Source organism: Bactrocera oleae, chromosome 5 (genome assembly GCF_042242935.1).
Source record: "Bactrocera oleae isolate idBacOlea1 chromosome 5, idBacOlea1, whole genome shotgun sequence".
Lineage (NCBI taxonomy): Eukaryota > Metazoa > Arthropoda > Insecta > Diptera > Tephritidae > Bactrocera > Bactrocera oleae.
In genome coordinates this window covers 31,215,514-31,237,965 of record NC_091539.1, presented here as the reverse complement: position 1 = coordinate 31,237,965, position 22,452 = coordinate 31,215,514, and the positions used below count along the sequence as shown (strand labels likewise).

The 22,452-nt window shown below is 29.8% G+C and overlaps 1 protein-coding gene across 4 annotated transcripts in view; it reads right to left on the bottom strand.

The window, feature by feature from the left end:
* Nucleotides 1-22,452, bottom strand: part of cac (calcium voltage-gated channel subunit cacophony) — a 161,945-nt gene that overhangs the window by 13,871 nt on the left and 125,622 nt on the right. For 3 of the 4 annotated variants that reach the window (XM_070110464.1, XM_070110463.1, XM_070110462.1), the window contains exons 23-28: nt 21,757-22,035; nt 19,669-19,871; nt 19,186-19,394; nt 4,301-4,425; nt 4,016-4,179; nt 52-252 (exon numbers count right to left, since the gene is read on the bottom strand). In XM_070110464.1, coding sequence (XP_069966565.1) covers nt 52-252; nt 4,016-4,179; nt 4,301-4,425; nt 19,186-19,394; nt 19,669-19,871; nt 21,757-22,035 — 1,181 coding nt within the window. Of the gene's footprint in view, nt 1-51; nt 253-4,015; nt 4,180-4,300; nt 4,426-6,987; nt 7,025-8,217; nt 8,436-19,185; nt 19,395-19,668; nt 19,872-21,756; nt 22,036-22,452 lie in introns of all 4 variants that reach the window. The other variant, XM_070110461.1, reaches the window with a different exon arrangement.

Here is a 22,452-nt window from a genome sequence, read left to right as displayed (position 1 = left end):
AATTTTGAAATAAAACACATTATGTTTTTTGTTAATTTTTTTTTTTTGTACCCATATCAATCCCATAACCAAGTCTATCTCGTTCACGCATCTCCTGAAGTCGAGCGGGACTCGGCGAACGTGATCTTTGACATAGACTTGTTGTCCCATATGTGGGAAAAGGCAGTTCTGTACGCCTACTGCGCGAATAATGGCCACCATAACGAGAAGGCGAGGGCGAACGGGCCGGACTTGTCGATGCTGACCATGAACCTATACAACAACAATACACAGGGGTTTTGGTAGTATCAAATCTCATTTCATATCATTTACATTAAAATCATCGAAATAATAATATAAATACATTTGTTATAAATAATTGATAAATATATATGCACACTATACATATAAAAACTTTGAATGTAAATTATTGAGAAAATTGTATTAGCCATGAAAATAATAGTATATTTATATGTCTGAACGAAAACTCTAAAACATTAATAAATCAAGTAAGGAGAATAGTATTACATAAAAACTAGTGATGCTAGAAACTTAATGATTAATGTACGAATTTATCAATTTTGATCGTGTGTGTGTAAGATTTCTGCGCCAATGCTTTAGTTTATTATAGAAGTTTTAGAAATTTGGAAAATTATGGTAACTACTGTAAGAAACTTTGTATATACAGCTATGTATATTCTGAGTTGTTGTACATATGTATATTGTGTGTGATTTTGAAAATGATTTTGCAACAAATACCGCAGATCATCTAAGGTTTATTACATGCTTTTTTGGATGCTTTGGTATGAATTTGATGCGCATTATATAATCTTAATTAAATATTTAACAAAGAATTTATTCATGTATTATTCCAAATAATTGATTTGGTAATTTTTGAACTGAAATAAAGAATTCTAAATTTTCTTAAATTTTTAACTACCCGAATATTAACCTATAACCGTAAACCAGATTTATGTAACCGTTGAATTTTTATTAAGGTTTCGAGCATCACTTACAATACTACAGCTCCAGGTATACTTATATGTTACTTTTATATAACTTCAAAAGTATGTTTAGTAGGCAACGATTCTCAATAAAAATGGAATCCAATTTGCAAAAGAAGTCATTTTCACGGAAGTATTTAATAATAATATATGATATAAATAATGGCGATACATGCGGTGGATTTACTCATTGACTCGTTCATTGCGTATTTTTTATACGAACAAAATGGTAAATTAAATTTGCCATGAAGTTTGTAACACCCAAAAGGAAACGTCGCAGACTTTATAAATTATATGTAAGTACATACATATACATATATATGGGTCATTGCATCCAAAATTTAAATTCACATTTTTTTTCGTGTAAAACTGTTTTTTTTTTGTTCTTTGATACAAAATATTGTAAAAAATACGAAAAGTTTTCTAAATTTTAACGCTCGAAAATAGTATCTTTAAACATTTGGGTATTCGGTGAAAAGTATCTCATTGTAAATATAGCTGGCTCAATATATACGATTTTTTTTCAGTTTTCCAATACGTTGAATTTTTTCGACATATTTTTTATAAGCAAAGGAATATTTTTATGAACGAATATTTCTGTTTTTAAATTTGTTTATTTATTGTAGTTTTTTTTATTGACACATTACATTAGGATTTTCAGTCACGTCTGTATAAATTTGAGAATGGGCCGTTAAAACCTTCATCCACAATAAATTTTTAATCTTCAACATCTGCACACCGGTCGCGCAATTGTTCGTACTTGATCACTGCGAAGCATGTTTGATCACGCATGCCGCTACACACTTGAACATAAAGATCACTGCCTTAGGGGCAAACGGGAGGGACAAAGTTGGAAAATTTGTCAAAATCACAATTTTTATTTGGAAATAAAAGAATTCTTGTCCCATATTTTTACTCAAAAAAATAAATAAATAAATGTGTTGAACGAAAACAATTTTAAATGTACATTTAAGATGGAATGACTCATATACATATGTATAAATGTTCAGCGGGACGAGCTGAGTCAATTTAGCCATGCCCGTCTGTCTGTCTGTAAATACGCGAACTAGTCGATTATTATCCAAGGCAACGGTACAATTTCCGAAGAAATCGAATTACTTTACAATAGCATATAGCTTCTTTAAAAAATTAACGATTAAAATAAAGTTCTTGTAAGAAACTTTAACCTGTAAAGGACATTATAGCTTCGGTGCAACTGAAGTTAACGTTTTTTCTTGTTTTTTATACCCTGAACAGGGTATATTAAGTTTGCCACGAAGTTTGTTACACCAAGAAGGAAATGTCGGAGAACCTATAACATATATACATACATAAATGATCAGCATGATGAGCTGAGTTGATTTAGCCAAGTCTGTCTGTATATATGCAAACTAGTCCCTCAGTTTTTTAACTATCTATATATATCTGAAATTTCACACCTATTCTTTTTTCACTAAGAAGGGTATTATAGCTTCAGTGCAACCGAAGTTAACGTTTTTTCTTGTTTGTTTTAAATATTGATACAATTTTCAAATTAAACGACATTTGATTTTCAAAATCATCTATGACTTCATAATAGAAAAATTATTAAGAAATGATACTACACTTAGCACAAATAGCGCCATGACAACTGGAAATTAAAAAAAATCGAAAATGCCTCATACTATGTTATCTAATGTTCTCCTTATTGGCTTTACATCTTATATAATGTGTTTTTATATATTAATGATAAATATGGGTCTCTCTTGAAGGTAAAGAGTGGTGTTGAACACATTTTTTTTCAACAATTCATCCCCATAATCATCCCCGGGATCCGGTTTTCTCTCTACAACCCTGCGCCGAGATAAATCCTAGTGAAATATTTTATTCCTACTCATTTATACGTTGATCACTTATAGATTAATTGGGGTAATCGATATTTTTAATTTGAATCAATAAGTGCTAACTTTCGAAATTGTTTATGGTTTTTGTTCTAGCCAATTTTGAAAATAAATATGAATATGAATTTACATATTTGTGAGTACGGGTTTTAAATTGCAGATGAGGTGTATTTGAACTGATATAATTACTTGGATTATGTATTATATATTTGATATTGTGTCATAGGTATGGGTGAGTTTCTATCTGTACTACAATGTACCATAAATGTGTAGTAAACAAATATTTATTTAAGCATTTTCAGAGTAGTTTTTTATTTCAAAAACAGATAACATGCTTTTTCTGACAAAAAAAATTTGCAAATGGCAAATATTTTATCTGATTACTTCCTTAATATATAAAAGTACTAAACAAATTTTATTCCACTCGTCTGGGAAATATCCGGTTATGATAGAGTTTAACATACAATTTACAATATAAAATCAGAAATTTTATTTTATTATTATAGATTGAAGCACGTTTGGTCCACCATCAGCTAAAAATGAGCAATTTTAAACTAATATGGGCTTCAAAGTTTTTTTTGACTTTTATGTTCATTTCGAGTTTTTAAGATACAATTACATTTTTTCCCGGACTTTTTAGAGAAGACAAAAATGAATAGGTATCACGGCAGGAAACCGTTTCTCAACACTTTCAAGTTTAGATTTGAAGTACTTGAGCCGTATTAAAGAACGTTTTTTTTTTAATATCTACGAAAATAAAGTGAGCTGTTCGTTTAAATACACGTGAAAATATTAACAATGTGTATTTACTGGTCAAGTAACTTCTAAGTGTGTTTTAATATACATACATTCATATATTTTCTTTTAAAGTATCAAGGATTAAAATTTTTGTCAATACTTGTAATACAAAGTCATCTATCATAACACAAATAACTTCCATTATAATTGAACTACAAAAATTTGTTACACAGTTATATGATTGTGTATGAACATACATAATATATAAATAATATTCTAGAATGATAGCTGTAAGCTAACTGTAAGCTAACTGTATTTAAAAAACGTGTTATCCAAAGTGTATATTAACGGAATATTTTAAACATAATAACACAAACAAAATAGAATAAAATTATAGATATTTTATTTGTATACCTCTTGGATAACGCGGATGTCCATATCCGTGCCTAGGATGACGGGTCTCCTTGACCATCTCTACAACATTAGATACGGTATCGGAGAACCCAATATCATGATGTATGTATTGATGGCCTCGCCGTCTAGGACTTGGAGATCTGGCCAATGGAGATCCGTTATGTCTAATTCAGTATAATCATTTGAATTATAAATAGTGTTATGTTTTTACTGAGTATTTTTTATATAGGCATTGGACATATTTGCAGATAGGTTGCTTTTAAAAATCGAGGATATTGCACTCACCTTAAACTTGGCGAACGGCGATGATGACCATTGTGATACGCGTGACCAGGATGTAAATGACCAGCATCGGCACCGGTTAAAGATTCCTGAGATGGATGTCTCGAGGCATCCTGAAGTTCCAGCATCTGATGGAAATTATCAAGATCGCAAATGTGAGTAAAATGTGACCAAAAATAGAAGCGATTTCTTCTACAACAGCTGATACAGAAATTACATTGGCAGGAAGGAATTACATATATAATACACAATTTATTTAAAGTTATATATTTAACTATGGTATATAAGCGAGAAAGTACATACATATGTACGTAGTCAGATATCTATATCTATATAGGTATATATATATATTGTAAACTATCTAAATAATTTTAACGTATATTTTAAAAAATGGGTACTCAATAAATTAAATGCGGGGTACAAATATGTATGTATATGTTTTTATAAGTGTTGTAACATATGCATGTAGCAGTTGTATAAATGAGTGTGCGCTACTTATAACAATATATCAATTACATTTGTTCGTTACTAAACGTTTCAATCATAGATTCGCTTCAAAACAGGCGATAACTTAATTATACTTTTGCAGCGCTAAATTTTGTCTATTTTCGATTGTGACACTATTCACTGTTTGCTCCTCTAACACTCTGTGCTATATTTAAAAATTAAACAACAAATAATGGTCGTCTAAAATTATTTAGAAAGTATGACCGCTCTAAATAAAAACTTAAAAGCGAACTAAAGATTTCCAATTCGTTATGGCATTGGAAGAACACACATCAATGGAGAAAAATGAAGGAATAAATGATTTGTAAGAACTTGTAAAAAGTTGCTTCAAACCTAGGAAAGTTCATGCAACTAGTTAATGTTAAGAACAAATAAAATGAAAAGGATTGCAAGACATTTGGAAGAATGCATTCGAAGGAATTCGCATTGCAATGTGCGTGTGTCATGTGGCGTGTTAGATGTGAATAATTAGAAATTAGGGCCTCTGTGTATTTGTGTGAATTACTTACCAAAAGGTTTGCTAAAAACAAATGCAAAATGCAAATGTTGTGCCGTAAACGACAATTACGCAATTATGTAGGTGAATCGGTGCACTTACAATAAAACATTACCCTTATTTTATTAATCGCATTCATACACTGTCAATCGAATTTGTGTAATTTTACCATTGTGTGCAGTTAACGGATGCAATTTAATGTAAAAGTGAGTTGTATTTTGCTGCGTGCGTTAAATGTTATATATGTATTTTTTCGAAATTTCGAAAAAAATATGAGAAAGTAACTTACTAATTTAACAAAAGATGTAAAATTTCATGTACTCTTAAAATTACGCTAACTAAAGTGAAATTGAATTGTAACTGAAATGCTTAGTATCCAATGCTATCAGAGTCTCTCTGCTGACAAATGAAGTCCTGTACTATCATAGTTGTATTACCGGGGTGTTTTGTTTTCGGCAGCAAAGATTTGTTTTGTGAGCTTTTTACTCGGATGCTTGAAAAGGCTTTTCCGATTTTGGTTTTCTATTGCCAAAAAATAATCACCGCACTCTTCCATCATTATAAATAAGAGTATCAGAAAGCGTGAGCTCTTATTGAGCTGCTGTTATGTGACGAAGCTCGTTAAATGGTATAAATAAAACTAAAAGGAAGGATCCAAAGGTTATATTTACAGACATTTAAAATAAGTTATTATGGCGGAAATATATGGAAAACGATGTCATAATATAATTCACATATGCAGTATTAACGATTTTAATCAGAGCAGAGAGGATGTAAAGTTAGCGCATACAGCACACACGAAAACTGCCTTACCTGCTTACAAAGCCACAATACATAAGATAAGCTCCACAAATGACATTAACAGCGATACTTTTAATTATACTAACCAAAAAGTATAGAATATTTAATCGTTGGTTTCTATGAATGCCGCCACTGAACATATTCACCGACTCACGCAATTTAATGTAGACAAAGTGTCTACCATATATAAAAAATAATCTTTTATCATTATAACATGTTGCACTCTTTGGATAACCAAAAATTACACTAACACAACTATTTAAGTAAAAAGTATTAGTAAAACGGACGATATCCATGACGATACCACTAGTTATATATACATATATGTTAGCTTTAGAACTCCTACTGAGTTGAAGTCCGCAAGCACCCTTCTTATCATGAGCATTCGATTGTTCATATACCTTTGTAATTATTCAATCTTAAATATTTTGTATTAATTATTGAAAAATTAACGTTCTCTACACATTTATACAGATTTTGCCAGTATCACAAAGTGACAGTTATTACAATAATTTTACTTTAAATATAAACACAATATCGAATTCTAAAATTCCACGATGTACGAACATATATACAAGAGTTAGACTTTTACCTTATGTCTATGTATTATGTCTATGGCCAAGTAGTATTTATGTATATACCATATATATTTAAGTACATAATTATGACAACAACTGTACACTAGGTATTAAAGAACTCGTATGTAGATTAAGTAAATAAATGGCAAAAGAAAATATGCACATATGTACCTATCTAGTATGTACATATATATGTACATGTGCATATTTATATACAGAAAGAAGTAGATGGCACACTTAGTCATAACATACATATATCCAAATACACAGTACGAGTATAGTTTAGTAAAAATTGAAATTTCTTTTACCACTGGAAGTGTGTCAAACTTATTCACCTTTTTGTTTCTGAAATTATTTAAAAATTGAGAGAAACAAAGAATGTATTTGAGCATATAAATACATATGTCGTATAATAGTACCAAGTGTAATATGCATTATTATGTTTAAGTGAAATGAATAGTGAATGAGAGGTGATTGATGCTTAGAGTTAGGGAGATGCATAGTGAGGGTAAAGGTTAAGTTAAATAAGCATCTTGGAATTCTAGTTTTCGAATACATATATTCTATAAAGAACCGATTCTTAAGTTGTTTCATCTCTACAATGATTTACATTTATGGTTATCAATAAATTGTTTGGTTCCTACTACTTTCTGCAAAAAGCTGAGCAAAAGTAAGAAAAGAACTAAATGGATACAGGGTATGTTTCACTTTGACATAAGAGATTATTTATTTGAGTACTTTTTTTGTCAAAACAAAATCTTAAGTAAACTTTTAAGCTTCTCAAAGTCTATGCTTTCTCTAATTGGCATTATTTGGAAAGATCTGCTCGATCTTTGCTCGACTAATTTTCAAAATAAATTACTTAAGTGGAGTATATATGGAAATATAACGCGTAGTGCGGTATCGCAAAACAATCCAGGAAGCTGTAATATTTGACGACCTATTGTGCCATCAAACCACATTCTTTAATATATTTGGTCTGATCAATGTTTTACCCTTTAAACTGGATTCTTAGTTGGTCTTAGTTAGTCTTCTTGTATTTAACCCTTTCAAAGAGATTTTTCAACTCTGCCCAACGACCTTATTTACTTGTCCAATGCTATAATAGGATTGGTAGGAATTAAACTCTGACGCTAGTTTTTTTTAGTCGATATAGATCTACAAGTAGAAAACAATAAAAATTTTCGTAATAAGTATGCTCTTAAACCACTTAGAATTCATCAGACCTCTAGCATTAAAATACTTTGCAGTCTAGCTTTATAGACCTCGATTGTTTTATAGAGCAACCTTTCTCTGTCTCTCGATTGTAGGTTATAACAATAATAACTTCATATGTACATCTATGCTAGATACAGACAGTCACACATAAATGTAAATATGCGTGTATAGTAAACAGAGTTATGGCTGAATCGGAGGAATTTATGATGAATAAGAGATGATAGGAGTGGATGCGTATGACTGTGTGAGTAACAACTATATTTTCAATTCAAATTAAATACACACTTATTTAAGCCCATATTGGATAAAAATTAATTTACCTAACAGAACGTTTTTTGATTGTAGTCCGGCGAGCCAGTGATGCCAAACTATTGTGTTCGGCATCACCGTTCAGGTGATGATGATTTGTGTTTGTTAATAAGTGCGTTTGTGAGTTGGCACCACCATCGCCATTGGCTTCGTAGCTAATTGAACCCTGGCGCGATCCGCCTTTATCGAGAGCCGCCATATCAAGCAGGCAGTTGAAGAACGATTGTTTCTATTTTTCGTATATTTTTTTGAACAGTTTTGCGAATTGTTACCAAAAGAGATACGTTGCCACCATGTTTCATTTTGTATATTCATACATTATTATTTTTATTTATATATATATTTTTCGGATATTCATGTGTAGTTATTTTGTGATTTATGGACGTAAAGTTCCGGGATGGATCCGAAGCATAAATGAATGTTTTGTTGTGTTTTTGGTACAGTGCGGTGCGGTGTGGCATTCCATGCGATTGGCAGCATTTTAGGTTGAGTTGTTGTTTGGTTGATTTACAAGTTTGTTCGCATTTTATACATATTACAATTTAAATTTTGTGATGAGTAATACGAGTATACAAATAGATTTGCGTGGTGACGTGTGTGGGTGAATTCGTTAAATTGGTGAAGTAGCAATAAGAAAAGTATTTTGAATTTTTTTGTTTTCATGATTAAAGGTATCAAAAAAGTAAATAAGATGAAAAATCATTAGGTTGCATTCAAAACAATAGTTTAAAGTATTTTTCAGATAAATATATAAATTCCTAGGCCTAAAAAGATAAAATGAGTATCGGACGTGAAAGTTTCTTCTGACTAGTTTTATTAGCTTTACACATAAATCATTGAACACAACTTTCTTTCAACTATTGCAAGCAATTATTTTTGTAAGTCATTATTTACAAAAATTGTTTTAGTTTTGTTTAAAAGAATATTATTTATGCATATGTACTAACTACATATATACTTTTTTATCCTTATGGATTTATGGTGAAATTTTAGATGGGAAAAACATGCTGATAGCACTAGAGCGCTGTTTAAGTATAAATTGGACTTAACTGTTTTCAAGTGTTTTCAGACAAACAATGTGAGTCACCAATAAGAAGAATATAGTTTCAAAAAACTAGAAAGTGCATGCTAAAATAAAGTGTTTAAGTATATAGATATTTTTTACATGCAACTATGAGTAAATTAAAGTTAAAAATAATACTAATTGTAAACGCAAACTATTTGAATTGAAACTAATTATAAATATAGGACATCTTTGCTGGATTCCTTGCATTGCTGAAAGCCCCAATCGGTTGCCAAATTGTTTTTACTTTGCTATAAGCAGTAGTTCTATATATTTTTTGAATCTAGCCTTGTTATTGTATATATGTATATGTAGTCAACTAATTAGCGAACCTGTGTATTAGTTATTGTTTTCGAATACATACATAGTACAATTATAAGTAGAGATTCTTAGTATAGAACAATTCGAAAAATATGTAGACCATAGCAATATCTAAAGAAAATATGTTTACTAATGAACTGAATTATAAATTCACAAATATAACTATTAGGTGTAATATATGACTGTAAAAATATACAGTAGATATTTATTTTAGATGCAACAAAATTAAATAATTTTTTGTACAAATTTTCAACATTTAGTAGTAAAAATTTGAAAGTCTTAGTAGAATCGAACATAATAAATATAAACAAGTAAGGAAGTTCTAAGTTCGGGTGTAACCGAACATTTTATACCCTCGCAACTTGTAAGGATCAAAGCCGGGAAATTACTTCAGGTGTTGGCAAAATGTTATATAATATTAAAGGAAGTATTGATCCGATTCAACCCATTTTTGACACGAAAACATACTATTATCAAGAGTTTCATTTATTTATTGTATTATATGTATTTCAATTATATATCTTACACATTGACCGATATTTTCGGTAATCCTGGGGTCCACATACTCAGTACCTAGAGGCTTAAAAGGTTTGGTTCGATTTAGACAATTTTTAGATACAAGGTGTCATACTTTAAATGCATTATTCACACAAAGTTTTACCCCGGTACAATCATTGTTGCTTGATTTGCATAGTGCAAAGTGAAAGAATCAAATGGAATTTAAAGTGGTGTTATATGGGAAATAGGCGTGGTTGTAATCCGATTTTGCCCTTTCGTACTATAACATGGGAATATGAGAAGAATGTTATGTACCGAATTTGGTTGAAATTAGTTAAGCAGATCCCAAGACATGGGTTTTCACTTAAAATTGGGAGGTGTCATGCCCACTGTCTAATTTTGAACGCGGTTCCTATATAGTCATCTCATCCCATCCCAGAAATAAAATTCATTGTCTCTGGCGTGCTTGATTTATCGCGCTTTTAGTAGTTTTCAACAGTACCGGTATATGGGGAGTGGGCGGAGTTGCCTCCCGATTTCACCATCTTCACGTTGTCGATAGAGGTGCTAAAAACATTTGTTCCCAGTGAATTTAGTTATTATAGTTTGAGCGGTTTAGGGAATATGCACATTAAACCTATCAGGGGCGAGACCACGGCCACTTTTGAAAAAAAATTTAACTGAAAATGCCCCACCCTAATGTGATCCTGTATACAAAATAACAGTCCTTTATCTTATTGTGTAGCTTAGTTATGGCAAGTTACGTATTTTTAGGTGAACAAAACTATTATACTCTATAGCAGCAGGTTGCGAGAGTATAAAAAAATTCATAATAATCACACGGTTCGAATATATTTCATTTGTTTTAATTAAACTTTATTTCTCAATAGAAAATTAATTTTTAAATATATTTATAGAGTGCAAGCTATAGAACGCTTTAGCGGTCCGATATTTTTTTATAATTTATATATATATGTATATGCTCGAAAACGGTCAAATTCTTTTTTTTAAATGGTTTTTAGCTTTCGTGGAGTAGAGTATGAACGACTTTCAAGGTTGCAACTAATTCTCATTTAAGAAAGATCCAATGAGATATGCTCACTTGATCAAAAGAAAGAAGTAAAATAATGGGGGTACATAACGCAACAAACGATCGTTTAACAATTCACAACGCAATATATTATTTGTATAGGCTTTAGGCTTAAAGTACACTTTGGGGTCGTAAAAATATTATTCAATTGGTAGAACACTGAAAAAAAATTCCTTGTTCAACCCATCGGACCATCACAAGTATTCCTTTCAAATTTTGGATTATGATCTCGTTTTTTTTTTACTTTGTTTCAGAATGCAATACCCAACTGACCTAACCTCTTAAAAAGATAACTCACTTGGCTTTGCAAACCAACTGTACAAGTTATATGTAATGACCAATTCCGGATTCTCTACCAAAAAGGTTACTTTCGTAACTTAATTTATCTGCTTTGGAAAGAATTTGAGTATAATATAGTTATATACACATATTAAAAAATATCAAAAATTTTTCTGTTTATTCAAAAAATACGAAATAGGTATATGTTGGTGATATATTTAAATATTTGGTCTTTAGTAGTGAGTAAAAGTAGAATCCTTTAAGTTTGTAAGAAATACTAAATATTGTGTTTGTATTAGTGTTATCTATTTATTATTGATGTGCATTCAAATGTGCTTGAAAATTTTTTTTAATTTCACACGCAAAATATCTATCTATATAAATATATACTTATATACATATATTTGTTGTTTTTTATTTGGCCGATTCGGTAAATAATAGTAAACCACAAATTTTGTAGTATTCAAAATTCAAAGTTTTCATTGTTTTGATTCCAGAACTTGAAAATATTTTGCGTTGAAACAGACTTTCCGAGCTAGGTATACATATGTGCAGATAATAATAAAGGGTATAAAATGAAAAAAAGTTTTGTATATACATATGTAGGAATGTACATTGCTTAAGGCAATTTATGCTTCCTTGATCATTTGTGTGTTTACTATACAAGTATGTGTATGGCCCGAGCACAGTCGCCACAAGTACGCAAGCAAAATGCAAGTGGAAGTTTTCTTGGTAAAGGGGACACGATTCAATTTAAGAAGCAGTTTAAAGTAAGAAGCGTAGCAGAATCTATTCGAAGAAATGTATATGCATATAAATATATAGATATTTTATTAAAGAGAACACTTTATTTTTAAAATGTAAAAAGGGGCAATTATTTATATATAATTTCTTAAGACATCGATTTTTGAGGTTGCTGGCATATATGCGTATAAGTATAGTAGGCTAAGTATGTAAGTGTTTACTAAGCATATAAATAATTAGCAAAACGTTTAGAAAAGGTATATTTTCAGTATGGCTACTTAGTATATATGCGGGAGTTATTCATATTGGGAAAACATATGTATATACACAAAGCTCTAAAAAATTCATAGTTCTATGAAGATGAAGAGACTTGAAAAGACCATTGGTCAATGTATGTACCGGCTGATCGTCGGCTGTTGGACTTGGTATGCGTTCTTCGTCATCAGTTTGGCGCTTTTTCCGCTGAATATTTGAAACGTAGTTTCAAAATTTAACATTTTTATTAATTCGATGAATATTGTGCACAAATTTTTCATACAGGAAAGAGTATTTGGGTGCGGCATATTTTGTATACGGTATCGATTGATTTCGCGATGTAAATTTTATGCGATAAAAGAACACATAAAACACAATTGCAGTATTAATTCAATGGTTAACTTCAAGTTCTAATTTATACGCTACTAATAACATACTAGAACAAAACTAAAAAATTTAAAACAGTTTTGAAAACAGAATACTTTTCGACAAATAAATATTTACAAATAACTTTACCTATTCAATTATAACGCGAAAATTATTGTAATTTTCTTAAATTATTCAACTTAATTATTTTTAACGAATAGTTCCCATGTAAGTTACTAGAAAATCAGATAATATTATATACATATAAAGTAATTCTACAAATAGTAGTTTTTATTTTACTTGTAACGCTGTGCATTATAAAAAATATTTCGGTAAATTACTTTGCTATGGTCATTAAGTACAGAAATAACATACATTATACGGAATAATAATAACGAAACCTAAAGAATTGGGTTATCTGCAGAAGTGTATTAAAAGAACAACCAACCCTACTATTTGTAACGGAAACATTTCAAAATTCTTAACGGTTTAACGTAAAAACATATAATATTATATAAAATTGTTAGGCGTTGGAATTGTAAACTCTGAACTGAAAAATGCATATTTCTTGATGTATTTGTATATGTTAGTATATACCTCCTTCCAATTCTGCATTTTTAAAATGTGTTTACACATTTTACATACAAGTGAGTGAAAAGAAATGTTTTGCATTATACAATTATCGAAAATATATATATTTTTATGTTTTTTTATATTTTTTATGTTTTTACTTTGATATAACTAATTTTAATTGCCTTGATTGTTGATAATATACTAAATTTCAAATAGTGCATTTATTTTGTTCAATATATATTCACTACCTAACATAGTATATACATTGGGTGGCAAACGTCAACTGGTGACTTCAGAAGAAATACTTAATTATGTACATATCAAATTGTCGTTGGGTAAAGTGAAGTGCTCTTCAAATATCAAGATCCTCTAATTTCTTGTAAGATTTTTTTTTGTATATGTTATAACTGAATCGTTTAGTTCAATTAATTGAGTAATAACAGCTTTTGATAGGCTTCTTTTGTTTGAAATTAGTACTTGATAAAGTCGAAATACATACTTGTATGTATACTGACGAAAAGGGTGCGTCATATCTATGTCGATTTGTAAACATTGAATAGCTATAGAATAAACAACATGGATTTCTAATTTATTTTGTTCCAATAAATAAATGAACCGAGAGCATTAGAAATCATGTGTGTCCATCTCTTTTTGTTATCTGTAACAAGGAATTCTTATAAAAGATTAATATTTTGATTCGTAGTCTCATTTGACATGGCGGACAGTCTTATATAAAAAAGTATTTTCAAAATGTGCCAAATCAACACAAAAGATAGTAAATTTCGAAGTTTTTCGATGTTTAAGAACTAAGATAGAAGATTGAGAATCCTGTAATTCTTTTCATTTCCTCTATTTTGCGCACTTGACAAATAATCAATATAATTTATCAAAAAGTTTTTCAAGTAAAAAGCGCAGCGCTTTATTCCACACTGCCAGAACTCTTATTGTTTTTGGTTATCAGTAAGGAGACGACGGTTTCACGCGTCAAACGAAAATGTTGGATAAACGTATTATCACTTCATGAAATTCCTAACATCTCGTAAATTCCTTAAGTGGGTTCCAAGCCGTATTTTAGTAACTTCTTTCTTCGTCTAACAAAAACTATAAAAGTAAATTAACTTCCATTCTAGCAAATCGATTTCACAACTAGGCATAAAAAGTAAAACAAATGTTTTATGAATTGGTAAAAAGTACTGCCAAGTGTATTTGACATCTTGAAAATTCATCAAGAAAAGAGCTTTTTGAGTTACGACACAGAATAGAAAAATCTTGATAAATTGTCAATCTTGACAAATTAGAAATTTCTTCAATTTCTCAAGTGCACAAAATAGGGGTGTATATCTCAGGTTATTTCCTCTTTCTATTTACAAAGCTACCATAAAAAATAAACGCGCTCTTGATGATAAGATTTAGCTTTTACTGTAAATTCAAGCACAGACCATAGTTAGCAATTGATTAGTAAATATTTATTTATACGAAAATTGAAATCTTGAAGATGCGTAATATTATATGAAGATATTTTCTAAAAATATACTACATATATTTACACATTGGGGGCAAACGATCAATTGATATTCAAACAGCTCACACCTCCAACTTATTTTAGTTGAGAAATCTTACATATTTTATGTTCCTATAGAAAATAAACGTAATTCTAGAAAATAATCGAACCAATAATTTCAGAAATAAATTACATAAACAAAAAAAGTTTAAAAAATATGTTTGTAATTAATTTTGGGTCCTTGTTCAACCCATCGGACCATCACAAGTATTCCTTTCAAATTTTGGATTATGATCTCGTTTTTTTTTTACTTTGTTTCAGAATGCAATACCCAACTGACCTAACCTCTTAAAAAGATAACTCACTTGGCTTTGCAAACCAACTGTACAAGTTATATGTAATGACCAATTCCGGATTCTCTACCAAAAAGGTTACTTTCGTAACTTAATTTATCTGCTTTGGAAAGAATTTGAGTATAATATAGTTATATACACATATTAAAAAATATCAAAAATTTTTCTGTTTATTCAAAAAATACGAAATAGGTATATGTTGGTGATATATTTAAATATTTGGTCTTTAGTAGTGAGTAAAAGTAGAATCCTTTAAGTTTGTAAGAAATACTAAATATTGTGTTTGTATTAGTGTTATCTATTTATTATTGATGTGCATTCAAATGTGCTTGAAAATTTTTTTTAATTTCACACGCAAAATATCTATCTATATAAATATATACTTATATACATATATTTGTTGTTTTTTATTTGGCCGATTCGGTAAATAATAGTAAACCACAAATTTTGTAGTATTCAAAATTCAAAGTTTTCATTGTTTTGATTCCAGAACTTGAAAATATTTTGCGTTGAAACAGACTTTCCGAGCTAGGTATACATATGTGCAGATAATAATAAAGGGTATAAAATGAAAAAAAGTTTTGTATATACATATGTAGGAATGTACATTGCTTAAGGCAATTTATGCTTCCTTGATCATTTGTGTGTTTACTATACAAGTATGTGTATGGCCCGAGCACAGTCGCCACAAGTACGCAAGCAAAATGCAAGTGGAAGTTTTCTTGGTAAAGGGGACACGATTCAATTTAAGAAGCAGTTTAAAGTAAGAAGCGTAGCAGAATCTATTCGAAGAAATGTATATGCATATAAATATATAGATATTTTATTAAAGAGAACACTTTATTTTTAAAATGTAAAAAGGGGCAATTATTTATATATAATTTCTTAAGACATCGATTTTTGAGGTTGCTGGCATATATGCGTATAAGTATAGTAGGCTAAGTATGTAAGTGTTTACTAAGCATATAAATAATTAGCAAAACGTTTAGAAAAGGTATATTTTCAGTATGGCTACTTAGTATATATGCGGGAGTTATTCATATTGGGAAAACATATGTATATACACAAAGCTCTAAAAAATTCATAGTTCTATGAAGATGAAGAGACTTGAAAAGACCATTGGTCAATGTATGTACCGGCTGATCGTCGGCTGTTGGACTTGGTATGCGTTCTTCGTCATCAGTTTGGCGCTTTTTCCGCTGAATATTTGAAACGTAGTTTCAAAATTTAACATTTTTATTAATTCGATGAATATTGTGCACAAATTTTTCATACAGGAAAGAGTATTTGGGTGCGGCATATTTTGTATACGGTATCGATTGATTTCGCGATGTAAATTTTATGCGATAAAAGAACACATAAAACACAATTGCAGTATTAATTCAATGGTTAACTTCAAGTTCTAATTTATACGCTACTAATAACATACTAGAACAAAACTAAAAAATTTAAAACAGTTTTGAAAACAGAATACTTTTCGACAAATAAATATTTACAAATAACTTTACCTATTCAATTATAACGCGAAAATTATTGTAATTTTCTTAAATTATTCAACTTAATTATTTTTAACGAATAGTTCCCATGTAAGTTACTAGAAAATCAGATAATATTATATACATATAAAGTAATTCTACAAATAGTAGTTTTTATTTTACTTGTAACGCTGTGCATTATAAAAAATATTTCGGTAAATTACTTTGCTATGGTCATTAAGTACAGAAATAACATACATTATACGGAATAATAATAACGAAACCTAAAGAATTGGGTTATCTGCAGAAGTGTATTAAAAGAACAACCAACCCTACTATTTGTAACGGAAACATTTCAAAATTCTTAACGGTTTAACGTAAAAACATATAATATTATATAAAATTGTTAGGCGTTGGAATTGTAAACTCTGAACTGAAAAATGCATATTTCTTGATGTATTTGTATATGTTAGTATATACCTCCTTCCAATTCTGCATTTTTAAAATGTGTTTACACATTTTACATACAAGTGAGTGAAAAGAAATGTTTTGCATTATACAATTATCGAAAATATATATATTTTTATGTTTTTTTATATTTTTTATGTTTTTACTTTGATATAACTAATTTTAATTGCCTTGATTGTTGATAATATACTAAATTTCAAATAGTGCATTTATTTTGTTCAATATATATTCACTACCTAACATAGTATATACATTGGGTGGCAAACGTCAACTGGTGACTTCAGAAGAAATACTTAATTATGTACATATCAAATTGTCGTTGGGTAAAGTGAAGTGCTCTTCAAATATCAAGATCCTCTAATTTCTTGTAAGATTTTTTTTTGTATATGTTATAACTGAATCGTTTAGTTCAATTAATTGAGTAATAACAGCTTTTGATAGGCTTCTTTTGTTTGAAATTAGTACTTGATAAAGTCGAAATACATACTTGTATGTATACTGACGAAAAGGGTGCGTCATATCTATGTCGATTTGTAAACATTGAATAGCTATAGAATAAACAACATGGATTTCTAATTTATTTTGTTCCAATAAATAAATGAACCGAGAGCATTAGAAATCATGTGTGTCCATCTCTTTTTGTTATCTGTAACAAGGAATTCTTATAAAAGATTAATATTTTGATTCGTAGTCTCATTTGACATGGCGGACAGTCTTATATAAAAAAGTATTTTCAAAATGTGCCAAATCAACACAAAAGATAGTAAATTTCGAAGTTTTTCGATGTTTAAGAACTAAGATAGAAGATTGAGAATCCTGTAATTCTTTTCATTTCCTCTATTTTGCGCACTTGACAAATAATCAATATAATTTATCAAAAAGTTTTTCAAGTAAAAAGCGCAGCGCTTTATTCCACACTGCCAGAACTCTTATTGTTTTTGGTTATCAGTAAGGAGACGACGGTTTCACGCGTCAAACGAAAATGTTGGATAAACGTATTATCACTTCATGAAATTCCTAACATCTCGTAAATTCCTTAAGTGGGTTCCAAGCCGTATTTTAGTAACTTCTTTCTTCGTCTAACAAAAACTATAAAAGTAAATTAACTTCCATTCTAGCAAATCGATTTCACAACTAGGCATAAAAAGTAAAACAAATGTTTTATGAATTGGTAAAAAGTACTGCCAAGTGTATTTGACATCTTGAAAATTCATCAAGAAAAGAGCTTTTTGAGTTACGACACAGAATAGAAAAATCTTGATAAATTGTCAATCTTGACAAATTAGAAATTTCTTCAATTTCTCAAGTGCACAAAATAGGGGTGTATATCTCAGGTTATTTCCTCTTTCTATTTACAAAGCTACCATAAAAAATAAACGCGCTCTTGATGATAAGATTTAGCTTTTACTGTAAATTCAAGCACAGACCATAGTTAGCAATTGATTAGTAAATATTTATTTATACGAAAATTGAAATCTTGAAGATGCGTAATATTATATGAAGATATTTTCTAAAAATATACTACATATATTTACACATTGGGGGCAAACGATCAATTGATATTCAAACAGCTCACACCTCCAACTTATTTTAGTTGAGAAATCTTACATATTTTATGTTCCTATAGAAAATAAACGTAATTCTAGAAAATAATCGAACCAATAATTTCAGAAATAAATTACATAAACAAAAAAAGTTTAAAAAATATGTTTGTAATTAATTTTGGGTCAATGTTTAGTTTTTGTTTGTGATTTTTTTTGTGAATCTAAATATTTACAGTCGCTTAAAGTTAAACGGCCCTGAACATTTTCCTACTTACATAGTCTGTTAGGCGAAAATTGCATTTTTAATATATACCCCCGTGCCCTAATTGCTATTATATACGGATACATGTGTATAATATATTAGATATGCGAATTTCGAATTTTACCGGTTTTATAAAAAAAATATACATATCCTGTAATAAAATTAAATTTTGATTGCAATAACTTACCGGCATGCCGGAATCGATTTGTCCGAACCGCGTCGTACGCCACGACTCCAAAATCAAAAGACCGGCGTACACTTTTCCAACTGATAGCTTTCCTTTATTCAATTGGTCTATGGGTGGTACAAGCAAATCTAACATTTTCTTCGCTTGCAAAGGCCAAATATTCGTTATGGTTTCCCTAAGTTCCATATCCGCTTGATCCATTTCCTCCGCTGTAGGTACAGTACATGATTTAAGGAATTTATTAAAGCATATTTCGTACAAAATTATCCTTGAATTTTAATTAAAATAAAGAGATTTATCTGACAGAATACAAGATATCGTGACGTCAGTTTGGCAATAAAAACTTTTGAAATGTATTCTATAAAATTTTATATTATTAATATACTATCGGTACCATGTACTTATATTATATTATATGATCCATATGTCAGGTACCGATATCAGCATACAACTTGTATTCTCTCATTTGTGCAGAGGACTCACCAGATCGCATCTTAATGCTCAAATTTTCGCGTATCAACGCAAAAAGCGTCGTTGTAAATTGTACTCTCATTTCGTCATCTAACGGCATATTCATACGTATTAGTTTCTTATAGGCGAGGCGATTGGGACATTTGTTACCGAACCCCAACGGAGGATCCATATTTTTTAACATATCATACATTTCCGTATAATGTATTCTACCACTACGATTTCGTTTTCAATTTGTTATTTTTGTTTCAATTGACGTGATTTTTCAATTCAGTTTCGGTTTGAATGGATCAGTTTGATGTGTTTTGAATTCGTAAAAAGCATATAAGTAAGAAAAGTTATTAATTTCTTTGGAGTAACAATTTCGTTGTATTTTCAATACGAAAGTACGAAAGATTTACAAAATACTTGAAAACAGAAACGTATATCATATATACATTTTATGCTTACGACTACTAAGCGTTTAAAAATACAAGAGATATAAACAGCGAAATGTATTTCAAGAACAAATATTTATACAAACAAAAAATATAATAATTATGGCAGCTGCGAGTTAATTGCAAATAAGCATATTTGAAATGGCAATGAGCTTTGGTTTGCTAAGTGACCATCAGCGCCAAAAAGCTCCACATAGCGATGTGTATATATAAACCGAGGGTGAAAGCTTCGTCGAAAGCCGATAAGCCTTAATAAAAAAAGGATTAGCACCTCTATACTGCATATATTCTATGTTTTAGCAACTGAGCGTAAGTAACGAAATTCAATTTACTTAATAAAAAAATACTTTTAAAAATATATAGACTTAGAAATAAGTGTATACACAAAGTAGTAAGCTTTTTAGAAATATTTATTATAATATTAAAGTATACTATCATTACTTTTAGGTATTTTATGCATGTTTAGTGAAGGGTAATACTTCAGAATCTCTTGTTTGAAGTACATATATTTTTCTTTCTCACACAAATGCATAACAGTAAAGCCATTTGTCTCTGCACTTAATTTTCAATATGAAACAAATACGAACAAGTAATAATCATTTAATATAGAGTAAGGGCTTGCCCAAGCTCTGCAGTAGGCATGATTATTAAAAAAGGAATAAAACAAAATAACCTTGGGAGATGATATGCATATATATGAATTTTAATACAAAAGTTAATAACTATGTTTGTAAAAATTATTTAAATAAAACCACAAGTGAGTTCATGACTAATATGAGATTTTTCGGAAGTTCAAAACCTCAATTATTGTTTAACCTTTGGCGACATCACAGCGAAACGGTAAACATAGAATTTTGCAGTTATCAGAAGATTTATCTGTTGTATCAGAAAACTTTATTAGGAGTACTGCAAACAATTTGAACGACCCGATTACTTTCCTTTCGGATTTATCCTATGATGATCTTTAAGCACAACGTTATCGTATCGCTCAAAAACAGAACTCATAACAAAACTAAGTAAATTAAGTACTACTTACACGATTTACTTATGAGGTAAATAAATTCCAAGGATTTGACTTATAATAAGTTAGGTTATTAAAAATTGGTAAAGGCGGAAGGGAAACTTAAACTTATTATTACAGGGTTCACTTTTATACTTATAACGGCTTCAAGGAAAATGAGCCCACTTGGAAAGTAATAAATATAACATTTGGCACTTTTCTATTGCCTTTTCTTCGTGGAAAAACATAAAATTGAATTGTTTGAAAACCATTTTTCACCGATAATCTTGCAACCATATGGCAACTGAACTTAAACATTGAAGCCATCTTTTGTATGAAACTGAAATGTTTGGTACTTATTTAACAACATTTAGGTGCAGAGAAATACTCATATTAAAAAGTCGAAATAAGTTATGAATAATAACAAAATGACAGTGAGAATTGGTACAAAATTCGAAACTACAAAACATAACAAAAGTTAAGAAACACAGTAGTATCGTAAATAAATAAACGTACAAATATGTACTCTTTCAACAAATATATGTATGTTGGTTTAATCAATACTATTTTTTTTTATGTTATGAACAGAAGTTGTCAACTGTACACAAAAACAGTAAATGAAATATAGATAAATACACATAGATATATTAAATTGATAATTACGTCGCATTTGGATCATATTCAGCCCATATACGAACGAACTCGTCCAAATGATGGGCACCCAATATACTGGAGTCTCTTGTAAGATAATCAAAATTATCCATAATAACGGCAACGAATAAATTCAACATGAGGAATGAGCAAAAGAATATAAATGATACAAAATATGCATATGCCAGCGTTGACCCGCATGTTTCGTTGCCTTTGTCGGCCTCTTCATCGCATGGCCTCCCCTTAAGGCACGCCAGCATAATGTTCGGCCACGCCTCGCCAGTTGCACATCTATAAAGATTATTCCAAAAATATTAGCACTGTGCGCTATCTAAGTATATAACAAGAAATCGTCTATCAATCTACATACTTATAGTATGCTACAATACATTGTGGTTGTTTATACGACTAGAAAGATATATGTAGGTATTGCTATTAATATTCTAATTATATGCATAAAACAACAATAACTTTTATAAAATATATACATACAAAATGTTGTTTATTTATTTGATTTTTATTCCGTAATGAGTGTGTGTGTGGTCAACTGTTCTAATATTTAAAAAACTGCGGACTAAGTTCCAGCTGTGGCAATGAAAAAAATATACTTATATCCTTTTCCAATTTTCAATATCAGCAGTATCAAAATATCACATATGTTATTTAAGAGGGATTCTACTCTAGAAATAAAAAAAATCGTTTTTCTTT